The sequence below is a fragment of the Sorex fumeus genome, unplaced genomic scaffold, assembly GCF_029834395.1.
Source record: "Sorex fumeus unplaced genomic scaffold, SorFum_2.1 ptg000008l, whole genome shotgun sequence".
Lineage (NCBI taxonomy): Eukaryota > Metazoa > Chordata > Mammalia > Eulipotyphla > Soricidae > Sorex > Sorex fumeus.
The window spans coordinates 82,758,148-82,776,404 of NW_026606065.1; the positions used below are offsets into that span (position 1 = coordinate 82,758,148).

At 39.2% G+C, this 18,257-nt stretch overlaps 1 protein-coding gene across 2 annotated transcripts in view; it reads left to right on the top strand.

Annotated features, from left to right (window-relative positions):
• The window catches only part of WASF3 (WASP family member 3), a 147,624-nt gene that overhangs the window by 111,329 nt on the left and 18,038 nt on the right, over positions 1 to 18,257 (top strand). For both annotated transcript variants that reach the window (XM_056108899.1, XM_056108907.1), the window contains exons 4-5: positions 12,562 to 12,696; positions 14,905 to 15,058. In XM_056108899.1, the coding sequence (XP_055964874.1) occupies positions 12,562 to 12,696; positions 14,905 to 15,058 (289 nt within the window). The remainder of the gene's footprint in view (positions 1 to 12,561; positions 12,697 to 14,904; positions 15,059 to 18,257) is intronic.

Below are 18,257 nucleotides of genomic sequence, written 5' to 3' on the forward strand. Positions count from 1 at the left end.
TACTGGGGCCTGCTCGAGGAAATCGATGAACAACAGGATGACAGTGATACAGTAATACTGTATCTGTTGCTTTATGTCCATAAAGATAGTCCAGAGAATCTAGGTATATACTGTTTTTGTGCACAGACACAAATAGCATAAAGAAAAAGAACAAAATCACAATGCTGACAGTATATTTCTTATGAATTTAGGGCCATTTTTGCTATTATGCACATTTTTATGTTTTCTGTATTTCTTATAATCATGATTAATTTCATAGTAGAAAATCATAATTTTTTGTAAATTGTTAAGTAAAAATTTAAAAGGAAAGAAACTTTTGTCCAATATGACTTACTATTTTATGAAATTTTGTACTGACTGGACCTTATTATAGATACCATAATAACTTTTAAATTTACAAATCGGTAAAAAGGATTTAAAACAGTACAAAATTTTCATAAAATGGCTTCACTTATCAGTTCATTAACATAACATTTGTTGGTAGTGTTTTTTTTTCTTTTGTGCTATACTGGTGGTGCTCAGTACTTACTCCTGGCTCTGTGCTCAGAGGTCACTCCTGGCAGGATGCAGAAGTCTATATGGGATGACAGGAATCCAACCCCAGTCAGCCACATGTGTGCCCTTGCCCACTGTACTACCTTTCCATTCCCTCATCAACATTTTTCCATCAGAGACTTCTGCCTTTTTCTCCTGGCCTCCTTTTTTCCTTCTCCCTCTCCTCCAATATACAAATGTTTATATACATAGAAATGTGTATGAATATCTTTAGCATTTTTTAAAATTAAATTATTTTAGCTTTACCTTGAAATGATTCTAGGTCAAAAACATCCAGAGAGATAGTCAAGTGAGTAGAGCCCTTGCCTCACCTGAGGTTAGTTCCAGGTTCGATTCCTGGTACCAGATATGGTCCTCCAAGCATTAGCAGAAATGTGATCCCTGAGCACAGAGCCAGAAGTAAGCCCTGAGTACCACCGGGTATGGTCCCAAAACAAAAATAAAAACAAAAGGGTGCAATAATGGTTTTGTTCTGTTTGTTTTGGAGCCACACCTAACACTACTCAAGTCTTTCCCCAAATGTTTTGTGTTCATTGCCGAAAGGTGGTTTTGCCATTTCATAATTTCTTCAGTTACTTATTAGTTGTAATTTTCAGATGAATGGTTTATTCATTTTTTTGTTTCTCTTAGTCAAACACACTGTCAAACACTGTCCTCCCATTGTTCATCAGTTTGCTCGAGCGGGCCCAGTAACGTCTTCATTTTGAGACTTCTTGTTACTGTGTTTGGCATATCGAATACGTCACGGGTAGCTTGCCAGGCTTTGCTGTGCGGGTGAGATACTCTCGGTAGCTTGCCGGGCTCTCCAAGAGAGGTGGAGGAATCGAACCTGGGCTGACCAGGTCTGCCACATGTAAGGCAAATAAATGTCCTACCCTGCCCTACCCACTGTGTTATCGTTCCAGCAATCCATGCATAATTTTTATGCTTTGGCATTTTTGTAGGCACTCTTTTTGACCTGACGTATTTGGACAAAAATTCATAATGATTCTAATAAATCCAGAAGTGGATTCTCTGTCAGTAAAAAATGAGTAAATTGTTCATATCTCACTGGGTTTAGATTCAGTTCAGAGTTATTTTAGCTTAGCTATTAATGGACTTGCCGTTGGAGGAAAAAATGAATAAAATCAAGCTATTCAGATAAGTTGCTGTTTGCAAAACTGAATTCTGTAATTGCAACACTTTTATTTTTGTTCATCAGAAAATATAGTTCCTTCCATTTTCTTCTCTTTAGTCACTTGTCCACATTCAGTAGCTGGCAAAAGATAATGTATATACATCTTTAATTTCTGTTTATTTTTAATACATAGAGAACTTTCAGTGAAAGTATAGCCTCATTGGCATGTTTTTTTTTAAAAAATAGGATTAAGCATTTGATTTAGAGGTCACATGTTATTTATCCTTTTTAGTTTGTATAACATCTAGCAGTGTGAGTTTCTCAGTAGTAGTGGCTGTGCTCTAAGAATATTGATGTAACTTTTGTAGCAGGCCATGGTGCATACTCCTATATTCTTGCTGATATGTATTATTTGTATTAATTATAGATCTGCATAGCTGAAGGAGAAGGAATGGGATTTTTGGCATTGCAGTGGAATTTTTATAATAAAGTAGTCAAGTAGCAAAACAAAAATTAGTTGATTTACCTTTTGAGCAAGGCTTTCAAAATCAACAATTGATTTTGACTATAAAGTATTTGTACCAAGGTAGACTTGACTATAAAGCGTTTGTAACAGATCATCCAGCCGAATGGGCAGGCATTTTCCCAAATGAGCTTCATAAAATAGCATTTGAAAAGATAGTATTAGGTGTTACCAGGCTCAGTCAGCTTGAAAACGTGGTTTGCTGTATGCTTCTCTTGCAGATTCCTATTGCATAATAGAATAGTAAAGATTTTGAGACATCCCAAGGCAGAGACTCATGTTTCATCTCCTTAGAATAGCATTTCCTCTGTTTACTTAAGCAGGCAGAATTTGTTGATTGTGTATTGTTAGCATAAAAGCACTGATGTGGATCAGATGTTTCATATTCAAGAGATACTCTCCAAGAACTATCTTAGTGCAGGCCATGCAGAGATATACAGCAGAGCTCACATCCTTAAAGATCTTTTGTTCATAGATATAAGGCTAGAGTTTTATCCACTAGCAAGACTCAGAGAAAGAGATCTCTAGTAAACCTAATCAGAAATGAAAAGGGGGACATCACAACAGAAACCACAGAAATTCAAAAGATCTTCAAAGATTACTTTGAGAGTCTGTATGCCACGAAACAAGAGAACCTAGAAGAAATGGATAAATTCCTGGATTCCTCTATCTTCCCAAGCCTGAACCAAGAAGACTTGGAATACCCGAATAGACCTATCACTATCAAGGAAATTGAAACATTAACCAAGTCTTCACAAAAACAAAAGCTCAGATCCAGATGTATTTACTAGTGAATTCTTCCAAACCTTTAAAGAGTACCTGTTGCCAGTCCTTTTTAAGCTTTTTCGAAGAAATTGAAGAAACAGAAATACTTCCAGTTTCTATGAGGCACATATCACCCTGGTAGCAAAAGCAGACAGAGACACCACAAAAACAGAAAATAACAAGCTGATATCCTTAATGGACACAGATGTAAAGATCCTCAATAAAATATTAGCAAATAGAATCCAATGACTCATCAAAAAGATAGCACAGCGGTAGGGCGTTTGCCTTGCACGCAGCCAACATGGCTGACCCGAGTTCGATTCCTCCGCCCCTCTCGGAGAGCCCGGCAAGCTACTGAGAGTATCTCGCCTGCACGGCAGAGCCTGGCAAGCTACCCGTATGATGTATTCGATATGCCAAACACAGTAACAATAAAGTCTCCAATGGAGACGTTACTGGGCCCACTCGAGTAAATCGATGAACAACGGGAGGACCGTGACTGACTGACTGACCATGACCAAATGGAATTCATCTCAGGGATGCAAAGATGGTTTAACATTTGCAAGTCAATCAACATAATTCATCATATCAATAAAAGAAAAGATAAAAGCCATATGTCCATATCAGTAGATCCAGAGAAAGCATTTGACAAGATCTCGCACCATTCATAATGAAAACTCAACAAAATGGGAGTTGAAGGAACCTTTCCTTAGTATAGTCAAAGCCACCCACCACAAGCACACAGTAAGCCATTATTCTCAATGAGGAAAAACCAAAAGCCTTCCCTCTAAGGTCAGGAACTAGACAAGGTTGCCCACTCTCGCCACTTCTATTCAATATAGTACTGGAAATACTTACCATAGCAGTTAAGAAAGAAAAAGATATTAAGGTCATCCAGAGACGAAAGGAAGAAGTCAATCTCTCATTGTTTGCAGAGGACATGATACTATACTTAAGAACCCTAAAGGCTCTACCTAAAAGTTCCTAGAAACAATAGATTTGTATAGTAAAGTGGCAGGTTACAAAATCAGTACCCAAAAGTCCATGGCTTGCCTATATGCAAATAATGAAAGAAGAATGTGATATTTAAGAAAACAAACCTATTCACAATTGTGTCTCAGAAAATCAAGTACCTTGTATAACTGAAACCCAAGCACAAAAAATTGTAAGTCTACAACTGTACCTCATGGTGTTTCACTAATAAAAAATTTTTTTAAAAAAATCAAGTACCTCAGAATTATTTTAACTAAGTAAAGGACCTGTACAAAGAAAACTACAAAAGACTATTTCAAAAATAAAGGAGGACATAAGAAAATGGAGGCACATTTCTCCTTGCTCATGGATTGGGAGAATTAACATTGTCAAAATGGCAGTACTACCCAAAGAATTCCCCAAAAAAGCACCTCCCAATCTTTGATTCAATGTGGTCCCTATAAGGTACCTGTGACATTTTCAAAGATATTGATCAAACACTCCTGAAATTCATATGGAAAAATAAACCCTCATGAATATCTAAAGCAATTATTGGAAAAAAGATGAGTGGCATCACCTTCCCCAACTGTACTACAAAGCAGTAGTAATTAAACAAGAATGGTATTGGAATAAAGACAGACCTGCAGACCAGAATTGAATATCTGTTGTGTATCAGAGTTGAATTTCCTGACACACACTCAAACATATGATCATTTAATCTTTGATAAGGGAATAAGAAATGTGAAGTGGAGTAAAGAAGGCCTTCTAACAAGTGTTTCTAGGAAAACTGGACAGCTGCATACAAAAAATTGGACTCAGACATCTAATGCCATGCACAAAAGTCAGATCAAAATGGATTAAAGACCTCAACATCAGACTTGAATCTGTAAGGTACATGGATGAAAATGTATACAAAACCTTCCATAATATTAAAGCTAAAGGTATCTTCAAAGATGAAACACCACTGATCAAGTAAGTGGAAGCAAATATAAACAAGTGGGATTACAGTAAACTAAGAAGCTTCTGCACCTCAAAAGAAACTGTGTAAGATACAAAAACAACCCACAGAATGGAAAAAAATTATTTACCTAATACCCATCTAACAAAGAGTTAATATCAAAGTTATATAAGACACTGGTAAAACTTTACGAAGAAACCATTGAACCTCATCAAAAAATGGAGAGAAGACATGAACAGAAACTTCCTCAAAGAAGAGATTCAAATAGCCAAAAGGCACATAAAAAATGTCCTACATCACTAATCATCAGGGAGATGCAAATTAAATCAACAATGAGATATCATCTTACACCACAGAGATTGGCACGCATTCAAAAGAATAAGAACAAGCAGTGCTTGCTCGGACATGGGGTAAAAGGGAACTCTCCTTCACTGTTGGTGGGAATGCCAACTGATTCAGCCTTTTTAGAAAACAACATGGACATTCTTCAAAAAACTAGAAATTGAGCTTTCATTTGACCCAGAAATACCACTTCTCAGAATTTATCCTGGGGACCCCAAAACACACAGCAGAAACAGCACCTGCACTCCTATGTTCATTGCAGCACGGTTCACCATAGACAGAAATGGAAACAACCTGAGTGCCTGAGAACAGATGAATGGATACAGAAACTGTGGTGCATCTACACAATGGAATACTACACAGCTGTTAGGAAAAATGAAATCATAAAATTTGCCTATAAATGGTGGATATGGAGAGTATCATGCTGAGTGAAATGAGTTCAGAAGGAGAGGAAAAAATAGGCCAGGGAAAACAAGGGCTTTGGGGACTGATTAATGATTGGAATTGACCACAAGTGTGTGGGGGGCGGAGGGCAGGTAAGAAAGAGAAGGGACCAGAATGACAATAATAGTTGGAAATATTCATGCTGGACAAGAACTGAGTGTTAAAAGTAGTTAAAGGGATATGCACAATCTTTCAGTATCAAACATTTCAGTATCTATTGCATACCACGAGAGAGAGAGGGAGAGACAGACAGAAAGGCAGAGAGAGAGGCCGCTGTAGAGGCAGGCTGGTGGGGGACGCTGGTGCTGGGAAATGTATACTGTTGGACTGGTGGAGGATTGGATATTGGAACACTATATGACTGAAACCTTATCATGAACAGTTTTGTAAGGGTGTTTCTCACAGTGATTCAATAAATCTTGGAGGGAAAAAAACTAGAATTTTCTAATTTCTGAAATTGAGATATGCTTAAAGCTTTATGGGAACACAGAGAAAAACACTAATATTGCAGAGTCCAGTCTGTGTTCTGAAAAACTGATTTTTTTTTAGTAGTAGGGGAGAGAAGAGTTTCTTCCAAGTAGTGCTCAAGGGTCCCCGGGGCCCTTTCTGTGATGCACACATGATTATATAGGCCTGCGGGTCCAATACTTGGCTGACGATGTGGTGGCTCAGGCCCAATGGTGCTTGGGGGCCATGTGGAACTGGGGATCAGATTTGGGACCTTATGCATGCCAGGCATGTGTTCCAGCCATTTGATTTACCACCCTTCTTCCTGATCAGTTGATTTTAGGTTGTTTATTAGGTAAATAATTTTTTTCCATTCTGTGGGTTGTTTTTGTATCCAGAAATTTAATTCAGGCATGCCCCAGATCTAGGAGATTGATACAGCAGTGCACAGAACCGAGACAATTTTCTTATCCTCTTGGATTGCCATTTTAATGGAAGAAGACAATCAAGAAACAAGATTAATAAGCACACGCATCTAATTTATTACATCGTACTGAGTGCTAAGCAGATTCGTGTAGGAAGTGATATTTGGGGAGAGAATTGAATGAAGCTCAGAAACAAACCATGTGACTCTCTGGGTCCAGGTAGAAGGAATAGGAAAGGAAGAAGCCCAAGAGAAAATAGGTATGATTGACATGTTTGAGAAACAGCAAGGAATGAGTGTAGTTGGAGTGTTTTAGAAATGGAAGATATGAGGGAAAATGTAAAGGTGGAAAGACCAATGGATAACTGAAAATAGATCACATAGGACCTTATAAGCACTTGTTAAATGATCTCTTTTTTTTTCTTTTTGGGTCACACCCAGCAGTGCTCAGGGGTTACTCTTGCTCTGTACTCAGGAATTACTCCTTATGGTGTTTGGAGGATCATACGGGATGCCGGAGACTGAACTTGGGTCTGCTGCATGCAAGGCAAATGCCCTACCCATTGTACTATCACTCCGGCCCAGTTTCTAAATTTCTTCTCAATGAGATTTTTTAAAAAATGGAAGAAATTTGAAAAGTTCAAAGTAAACCCCACTCCAAGGTCAAAAACATACCCCAGCCTAGGTTCACTGCTAGTTCAGCAGAAGAGATTGCCATTGGCAGCCTTCCACCCCCAGAACAACAGCATTGTTTCTTCAAGTTTCTCAGAAGCTCAGTTCCCTCCATGTCTCTTGGGGAAGATACATTTTACTCTTGCAGTGAATTCACAGACTCTGAAGTTGCTTGCTTCCCCAACCACATCATGCTAAAAGTAACTTAACCCTAGCTCCTATCACCTATTCCCGCATAATTCACAAAGATAGCCATGGTAGAAGGAAATTGTAGAACCCTAAATTACAGCTAGAGGAGAAGCAGGAACAATGACAGATATTCAAAGTCATTCTAGAACCCTCTTATGAAACTCCAAACAACTGGTTCCTAACAGCAAATTGGTGTTTCTATCTTTGGCATAGAGGAAGAAAGCAGCACTCCTCTGGATTCCTCGGAGAATGCCCTGAAGGGGATAAGGGGTTTGAGTGGTAAATCAGAAAGACTTTTTCCTAGACAGCAAGAGACACAGTGGGGAAGCACTATAGAACCCCATAAATCTTCATGAGCAAAGATAGTAGCCCATAAGAATTAACCATTACTAACCAGGTCTATAATCTCCCAATAAAGGACTTTGGTGATAATGTGTTGAAGATGTTCATTGAATTCAAAGAAACTTTTTTGTAAGGTACAAAAAAATGAGGTTATAAATGAGAAAACTACAATCAGAAGTGACAGAGCTAACGAGTTTGGTAGGTGAAATAAAAATCTCAATGGAAAGCCTTAGCAGAGTAACAGCATCTGAGGTCCAAGATGAGATGCAGAAAACATCTAGAAAGCAGTAGAAGATGGGGAGTGGCAGGGGTAGTTTCAAAATAAATGGACGCTACAATAGAGAACTATGAGATGACTTTAGCCTAAGAATCATTAGAGTTTCCAAGCAAGAGGAAGGCAGTTTTGATGAAGCATCACTAAAGAAACCAAAGCTGAGAAGTTCTTGGAGTTGTGCAGTGCTTGGAGTTTTAAAACTCATTGCAGATTTATCATGTGAGAGTACAGACCAGAAGAAAATGGTGAGGTTTGGTTTGTTATTTAAAGACTAATGATATGAAAACCTCACTAATACACTACCCACCTAGACTGTCTTTTAGAGCTGAAGAAACAATGAAGAGCTTCATGGATAAGCAACAACTCAGGAACTTCATAGCCTTGAAAACATCAAAGGGGCGTCTTTTAAATGGAGTGGGCACTTTAAAATAAAGTGGAGAATGGGCACTGGTGAAAGTACGGGTGTTTCATTGTGTGACTGAGACTTAAACCTGAAAGCTTTGTAACTGCTCTCACGGCGATTCAATAAATAAAATTATAAAAAATGAAAAAAAAAGTAAGGTGGAGTTCATGACCAATTCAATCAGCTAATCAGTGGCTGAATAAATATCAGTACTCCTACATAAAAAAAAAAACTTTCATGCTTGCATTTCAGTCATACAATGATCAAGTACCCATCCCTGCACCAGTGCCCATTATTCACCACCAACGATCCCAGTATTCCTCCCACTCCCCACTCACCCCACCTCTGTGGCAGAGCATTCCTTTTGTTCTCTCTTTCCTTTTGGGTGTTGTAGTTTGCAATAGAGGCATTGAGTGGCCATTGTGTTTGATCTATGGTCTACATTCGGTTGCCAGAATATTTAGTACATGAAAGTCTACCATAAACAGCATTGTCAACAAAGGTGCCTAAAATAAAATTTTAAAAAAGAAAATGCAAATTTTTGCAGGATCACTGAGAAAGAGGAATGGGTCTAAATCAGTATTACAAGTTGTTTGTTCTGACCGGTGCACCCAAAAAGGGCAGCAGTGAGGCACACAGGACCTTCTGTATCCTACTGAAAGACATCAAATTCTTCTCGAGATAATGGGACTGGAGCTATAGCACAGCGGATAGGGCATTTGCCTTTAATGAGGCCAACCTGAGTTCTATTCCCAGCATCCCATATGGTCTCCCGAGCACCGCCAGGAGTAATTTCTGAGTGCAGAGCCAGGAGTAACCCCTGAGCATCGCCGGGTGTCATGACCTCCCCAAAAATATTCATCTCGAAATAATAGGAGAACAAAAGAATTTAAATAGGAAGGACAGTGTTGTTGGTCTTTAGAAAGACCCCTTGGCTGCAGTGGCAATGAATGGATTTGAGGGTGAGGAGTCTGAAAGAAGGAAAAAAAAGCTCATGTTGATGGAATTCAGTGGAGAAAAAAGGAAGATCTGAACTAGGGAGGAGACAGGAATAGAAGCTACAAGATTGGTGTACAGCAGGCTGTCCAGGGAGGCTCTCTGCAGGCATCATCTGTCATGTCCATTTCTCACTGGACTTTATGTTGAGTGATTGAAGTCCTTCACCAAAGGAATGCAGGTTTGAATTAACATGAAAATGAAGTTGTATTAGATATTATGTAGAACTTGGAATTCTTGTAAGACATCAACTGGGAGATTTTCACTAGCTAATTATATGCACAGGTCTGACATGCAGAGAAGAATATATAAGGCAATAAAAACACTAATTCTGAGTGCAACACCCAGTTGTTTAAAATACTTCAGATTTGCATAGACTGTGTGTATGTGTGTACGTATGTGGACTCTTAAACAACATGTTAGTGGGAACTGTTGGTAGAATATTAAATGACTGCAGAGGACCATACTATAGTTCCTGGACTTTAAGAAAAATAGTTTATTCCCCACCTGAAATCAGTAGTCTGGGTTTCCCTCTTTTGATAAGAGGAAGGTAGATATTATCATTTCTTTATTGTTCATATTTTCTAAAAGAAAATTCCTCACATGAAGACAATTACATCCATTAAAACTGATGAGATTATACTAATTTTTAATTCATACTAATTTTAATCATATTAAATTTTAGTTGGCGAATATACTAATTTTTGAGATTATACTAATTAAAATTCATAAGAAATGATAATCTAGTATTATAGAATAGCAGTTTAAGCAGCAAAATATTTTAGTTTGTTTTATTAAGTAAATAAGAAATTATCAAGTATCTTATGGCCTGAAATAATTCATTGAAATTGCTAATTCTATCAAAGGAAGTTCAGGGAGAAAAATGTGATAAAAGAAGATATTTAGAAGTTGGACTACCAAGATTTTGTTTTATCTCATTTCTGCCACTTACTATGATATTTGGGCTGGAACGATAGCACAGTGGTTGGGTGTTTGCCTTGCGTGTGGCTGGCCCAGCCAAGCCGGGTTCAATTCCTTCGCCCCTCTTGGAGAGCCCGGCAAGCTACCATGAGTATCTCACCCGCATGGCAAAGCCCAAGCAAATTGATGAACAATGGGAGGACAGTGCGACAGTGCGACTATGATATTTAGGCCATCACCTTTCAGATGCTCAATTTAGTCATTTGGAAAATGAGAGCAGTAACTCGGCTACTTCAGAGGTTCATTCACTGAGTTGCACAGACAAGGAATGGGAGGCACTGTCCAGGGCTGGGCCATAACACTGAAGGTTATACATGGTCCTGTCTGTCACGGAGTTGAGAGTCTTGAAGATTAGAGCACAAAGTGCTGAAAGCGAGTATGAGAACACTCTGTAAACTGTGAAGTGCTGAAAACATGATTGTGATTCTTGCTTCAAGGACATTTTCTTCCTGTGGAAGGTTGTGGCTCTTCTCTCACTTAAATAGTAAATTGGGGGGGGGGGGGGGGTAGGAATTGTGCAGATAAAAAGAAGTTGTGTCAGATATTAAAATCCTTCACAAAAATTAACTTAAGATGGATCACAGACCTAAACAAAACTCTGAGATGCCAAGAAAAATAACAGTGAAAATCTAGATGATCGTTAATATAGCTATGGCCTTTCAAATACAATGCCAATGCTATAACAATGCTAAATGATGAACTGGACTTTAAAATTAAGTCTTCTGCTCTGAAAATGATACTATTCAGAAAATAAGAGGGACGAGGCTGGAGTGATAGCACAGCGGGTAGGGCGTTTGCCTTGCACGTGGCTTGACACGGGTTTAATTCCCAGCATCCCATATGATCCCTTGAGCACAACCAGAGGTAATTCCTGAGTGTAGAGCCAGGAGTGACCCCTGTGCTTCACCGGGTATGACCCAAAAAGAAAGAAAATCAGAGGGGGAAAAAAACAAAAACTGGGAGAAAATATTTGGAGAATTCATTGATAAAGAACTGAACACAAAATAAAAGCTCTCTTTATATAAAAATGAATAATAAGAGGGATATAGTTAGATAGCAGAAGGTAAAGTAGGGTGCTGGTGATTGAACCTTGGGTCAGCTGCATGCAAGGCAAGTTCCATACCTGCTATACAATCTCTTCAACCCTTTAAAGTATGAGTTTTTTCAGTAGTATTTGTAAGATGAGAGAAAATCCAGGGGTTAAGCTGCTTTTGCAAAGCACAAAACTGATCTTGGTTTGATCTCTAAAAATTGCATATTGTACTCTGAGCACCACCAGGAGTGATCCCTGAGCACAGACAAGAAGTAAGCTGTGATTAAAGCTGGATGTGAGCCCAGTTTTTCCCCAGTACCTTTCTCCTCCCCCCAGTGGCATTTCTGTCACAGAAGATAAGATACATCCTCAGAGCAGGCAGTTATAAATGTTTGTTGAATGAATAACTCAGTGGTATTAGGATTTGGAAAATCAGTGGAAGCAACAGATAGCAGTTCCTATCTTATTGCATTTTCAGAAATATTAATTACAGGTTAAGAAAAGTAGAGTCTCTGTCTCAGACATGCTTACAAAAAAGGAGAATCATCCATACAGAAAAGTTAATGGAACATTTGAAACATTGATTTTCAGAGAGCTCCAAAGTGACCGCTGTCTTCCTAGATTTCAAGACACAAATCAGAGGAGCATGTGCCACTAGGAAGTGTGAGGCACAGTACAGAGTCTAATGTTTCTGATTTTAAACGAGGTAAAATTCTAAATGTAGAAGCAAATATACAAACAGAGTTATCTAGGGAAGCAAATGAAAAAAAAAAACCCAAGTCCTGAGATTCTGTCTCTGCATAAAACTTGCGAAGTGGGCGTCAGATTTCTCTGCAGTTAACGTGAGGGTGAACAGCTTGCTTGATAGTTCTCGAAGCAAGCAATTATATAAAAATTTCATGCTAGAGTATTTTAAAATTCTCTCGCCTCAGGTCAATTCCAGATACATGTGAATATCCCTAATAAATTTTCAAAAATTCCACAGGCCTCTGACTGTGACACGTTGTTTTGACAGTGATTTGCACAAAACTCCACGTGTTGACAGTAATAGGCGCGGGTGCGGGTGCAGGGGCTGCTTCAGCAGTTCTGAGCAGATGGCTCTCTCCATTCATTTTCTTCTCTAGGCAAACATGCCGAAGACATATTTGGTGAGTTGTTTAATGAGGCTAACAACTTCTACATCAGAGCAAATTCTCTTCAAGACAGAATTGATCGCCTTGCTGTCAAAGTTACCCAGCTGGATTCAACGGTGGAAGAGGGTAGGTAATTGTGTTGCATGAAAGCAATGAGCTAGAAGTAATGTTGACAAGAGGGTAGTAATTAATTGCCGTTAATTACTGCTTTTTTCCTTGGGGTAGTATACAGATATTTTATCTTTCTCCCTGGAAGAATAGTTGGGTGAAGGGGAACCTACAGCATTGGGTTAATTAGTGATGTAAAGATTTGTGACTCCTCTGTCTCATATGCCATATTCTTCTTTAAAAGAATTAGAGTATTTGCTTTTTAAAAGGACTCTTTGAAATGCACTTAATCTTAGAAGTCCTAATTGAGCTTATTGAGTTATTTTAAATATACCATTATCTAAAAACAAACCAAAGCATTTCAAAGATGCAGTTCAGCTCCAAGAAGAGTTTGCATGTGAGAAGCAATGGTGAGGTCTTCACCTGCTCATCATCTTTGGGTGATACCTGGAAATAATTGTGATGACGGTGTTGATTTAGCTTTTTCCAAATTGGCATGTACCAAAGTCCATTAGGTTTCAGGGCTTTAAAATAACCACAATATTGAGAAATTCTGTGCAAAAACACTAGTTCATTTTGGTGTTATATTCTGAAATTGTGTCGATTTCAACAGAATTAAAACTAAATTCCTTTTTGAAAAAAATGTCTCTTATTCTTTAGCTTTTGAATTAAATATTATTACTGGGAGGGGAGGAAATCTGGAAAGAAGATTGGTAGATCTTTGAGAAAACCTACTCAGGTTGAAAATTATTTTTACCTTTGTGTAATGTTAGTTACTACTACTATTACTATAGTTACTATTTTTCATTGCACTAAAATGATGGTAGCATCATATTTTTGTACTAGATCTTTAATAGTCACTGTCACTGTCACTGTCCTCCTGTTCATCAGTTTGCTTGAGCGGGCCCAGTAACATTGTGAGACTTGTTACTGTGTTTGGCATATCGTATACGCCATGGGTAACTTGCCAGGCTTTACCATGCGGGCGAGATACTCTCGGTAGCTTGCCGGGCTCTCCGAGAGGGGTGGAAGAATTGAACTCGGGTCGGCCATGTTGGCTGCGTGCAAGGCAAATGCCCTACACACTGTGCTATCGCTTCAGCCCATTTAATAGTCATACAAGTTTTTAAAAAGTAAACATTCAGCTTTTTAAAGAATTACATTTTAAAAATATATAATTGTAAAATGTGGCTGTCATTTAAAAATACATCTCATCTTACTACCTTCCTTGACATGGGTGTTGTAGAAGAAAAACCCTTAGAGAGAAAATCTGGGTTCTGTATCCCACCCTTTTTTTTTCTGGGTATTCTTGGAAAGCTCATGCCCCAGCTCTCAGCTTACTTGGTCAAGTCAATTAGTGGAGCAGATTTCTCACTTTAGAAAGTTTGTGGAAAAGTTGGGTAAGTTAGTATATGGAATTTAAAGTGTTATACAAATAGAAATAAGTATAATCAGCCCTGGTTTTCTTCTTTCTTAGTATAGTTTTGTATCTTGCTAATTAATTTCTAAAATGATATATAGAGAGAAAAGCTTTGTCATCTGCCATCTTTGGGTGTTTTGTCTATTGTTTTTTGTTTTTGGGTTTTTTTTTTTTTGCTTTTGGGGCCACACCCAGCAATGCTCAGGGTTTACTCTTGGCTCTACACTCAAGAATTACTCCTGGCAGATGCTGGTGATCAAACCAGGGTCATCCTTGGGCAAGACAAATGATGTACACACTGTACTATTGCTCCGGCTCAACTTTGCGATCTTTATGTAATGTTATTACCAGAAAAACTTAATGGATCTTTTATGTAATTTTTTTTTGCAGAACTATTTCCTGCATATAATTAAACTGTTATTAGCTATTTGATTTGTTTTTGACTTTTTTTTCCTAGAGTACCAAATCTTTATGGTCATACATGCTGTTTATACTCATAACCGTATTTATATATAATTTCTGAGAAATGCTAGGGGTATTCTAATATTATGTTGATGAAATAGTCTGGACACTAGAAAGATGATTTGACTTAATTTTATAGAAATTCCTATTATTCATGAGACCCATGCACTTTAAGCATGGCTCAAAGTGAATGGTTAAGTTCTGTAAGCATGGTTTTAAATGTGTAATCAGACTTTATTTGGTTATTCTAGGAGAGATTTATGATTGTGAGTTAAATTATACTTATTTCTAAACAGTTAAAAAATACTTCCAAATAATTCAATTTGGGGGACTTTTCTCTAAAGTGTCACTACAGGATATCAACATGAAAAAAGCTTTCAAAAGTTCCACAGTCCAAGACCAGCAGGTGGTTTCAAAGAACAGCATTCCCAACCCTGTGGCTGACATTTACAACCAGAGCGACAAACCGCCTCCTCTGAATATTCTTACCCCATACAGGTAAGATTCCATCCATCCCTGGACCTTGTCAGTACACAGGGGAGGGAGAGGTCGTCAGAGCCTGTGGAAGCATGTTCTTTAGACACTGAAAGTGTTAAGTGCATATCCAGTGAAGTTGGTATTGGTACAAGATTCTTAGCATTTCCATATGTCTGTGTCAACATATAAAGTTACCAAGAGGAGTTTGAGTACTAATGTCAACTTTAACCTGATATTTTGAGTAGATATGGACATACTGCAGAGCAACTTTGTATGTGGTTATGTTATTCTTATTCAAAGTCAGTTTCTAAAGAAACCACATAATTCATTTATAATGCAGGGAAATAACAGCATTTCAGCACTGCAGAGACACTTGTTATATAATTCAGAAAAATTATCCTGCAGTGTGAGAGGTTTCTGGAAGTGAATATTCTATACTCTGTAGCCTTAACAGCTTTCTGTTATTGTAACGTGCTAGGACACATTGTCAGGACCAAATTTCCAAGAAAACGAATGAAAAATAAATGCTGCCCAAAATGAACATTAAGAAGTGAAAAAAAAAAAACCCACACTTTTTAGAAAAGATTTCTTTTATCACTATTTTTTCCCGTTTGTTCACTTTCCCCCACATCTCCCTGTTTCATACACTTCCTCACTGCCCTTCATTGGATGTCCTGCCCTCCTTCCTGCCTTGCCCATCCCTCTGGGCTTAATTCTCCTTTGGGAGATCAGTGAGCGTTGCTGGAGCTACTCCTCACTGCTGGGTCGCCCCTGCCCTGAAGCACCTGCAGAGACCTTGTAGAGTCCAGTGAGTCCTTCCTTCTGCCACAGCCCTTGTGGTCCATTGGTTCTTAGAACTCCTTTTCCTTCAAAAGGTCCAGAAGTAGAGACTTGAACACTACCTCAGTGGCTACATGCTGGCCGGCCACAGTCCAGACTCCAGCCCTTCTGTCAGTACTGACACAGAGTTTCTCTGAGGAAATGTTACAGAGCTTGTGGAAGCTGTTGGGAAAGGCCGTGTTTTCCTGTGGTGCAGTTTTATTCTTCTGTAGGTTTTATCATTGAAAAATCAGTGATATATGTGAATTTATCTCGTCTAATGTTTTACTGACAGGTTTGCTTTTGTTCAATAGGTTTGCTTTTTTTTTTCTTCCTGCAGTGCTGAGATCAAACTCTGGGCTTCACATATGCCAAGACATGCACTCGCCCCTAAGCTCATCCAGTGCCCAGATACTGGTTAAGACACTACTAAATAGAGTGGTTAACTCTGTTTCACAATCATTTTAAACTTGACCATTGATTTACATGTCGCTTTTGGAGTTATGCTCCTTGATCAATATTGGTTTTATGATAAGCGTATAAAAGCTTGAACTTTCTGGGTACCATAGTAATCATAGCAGCACTTGAAAATGAAGTGTTTGGAGCCAGAGAGATTGTACAGTGGGCAGGGCACTTGTACATGGCCAATCAGGATTCAATCCCTGGCACTCCATATATGGTTCCGTGAACCCACCAGGAGCGATCCCTGAAGGCAGATCCAGGAATAAGCCCCGAGCACCACCAAGTGTGGCTTCAAAACAGATAAAGAAATGGTTATAGACAAGTGAACCTACTTTGTTTTATGCCTGTTATGAGCTCAAAGATTTGCTCCTTACTGCGTGCTGAGCCCTATTGCAACCAGAGCCAGAGTAGGTTGAGGGAGAGTGTATTATTCACAGTGAGTCATTGGTTCAAGGAAATTAAACTTCCAAAGCTCTGGTTTTCCATGATTGCTAACTGGGGAGATTGGACCCCAGGTCCCAAGCCCTTGGAAAGTGAGGAAATTGTGTTCGTTTTCTGCCGGGCACTTTGGCCTGTTCTGTGCCAGTGTGAAGGTGAGAACATGCTGCCCCACATATAGAAAATGGGATGAACACCCTGCCGAGAGGGTTGGTACTGAGCTCTGGTCACCAAAGAAAGCAAGGTGACCAATAAGGGGCCTGGGTCAGCAGAAACCACCCTTTGGGGCCTGCTGATTCTGGCTCTGAACAATGGTTTCTTTCCAGAATTTTCAAAACAGTGGCCAGACAGGAGTCCATCTGCAGCCACAGGGTGAAGCTGCAGGGCCAAGCCCAAGCGCCCACACCCAGCTACATGGCCACTTAGTGCTATGGTTCACAGCTTTCCCCTGTCATCTTCCATTCCATGGACACTCTGCTTCCCTCCTAGTTGAATTTATCAATATTTGGGGAAACTCAAATAAGAAAAGAGAACCAGGGTCTTTGTTATTTTAAGAGAAAAAAATTTTCAATTGAAGAACTGTGGTAGTTGCATTTTATTTAATTTTTTATTGAGTCACCATGAGATACACAGTTGCAAAGCTGTTCATGATCTGGTTTCAGTCATACAATAATCTATTTGTCAGTGTCCATTTTCACCACCCAGTGACCCCAGTTTCCCTCCCTCCCACTCCTCATTCCCCAGACTGCCTCTATGGCTTTATGGTAGACACTCCTACTTCTTCTCCTTCTCCTTCTTCTTCTCCTTCTCCTTCTCCTTCTCCTTCTCCTTCTCCTTCTCCTTCTCCTTCTTCTTCTTCTCCTTCTCCTTCTCCTTCTCCTTCTCCTTCTCCTTCTCTCCTTCTCCTTCTCCTCCTCCCCTCTCCTCCTCCTCCTCCCCTCTCCTCCTCCTCCTCCTCCTTTCTTCTCCTGCTTCTTCTTCTTCTTCTTCTCCTTCTTCTCTTCCTCCTCCTCCTCCTTTCTTCTCCTCCTCCTCCTTCTTCTTCTCCTTCTCCTCCTCCTCTCTTCTTCTTCTTTTTCTTCTTCTTCATCATCTTCTTCTTCTCCTTCTCCTCCTCCTCCTCCTTCTTTCTTCTCCTCCTCCTTCTTCTTCTTCTCCTTCTCCTCCTCTCTTCTTCTTCTTCTTCTTTTTCTACTTCTTCATCTTCTTCTCCTCCTCCTTTCTTCTCCTCCTCCTCCTCCTTCTTCTTCTTCTCCTTCTCCTCCTCCTCCTCTCTTCTTCTTTTTCTTCTTCTTTATCTTCTTCTCCTCCTCATCCTCCTCCTTTCTTCTCCTTCTTCTCCTCTTTTCTTCTCTTTCTTCTCCTTCTCCTCCTCCTCCTCTTCTTCTCTTCCTCCGCCTCCTTCTCCTTCCTCTTCCTCCTCCTCCTCCTCCTCCTCGTCTTCTTCTTCTTCTTCTTCTTCTTCTTCTTCTTCTTCTTCTTCTTCTTCTTCTTCTTCTTC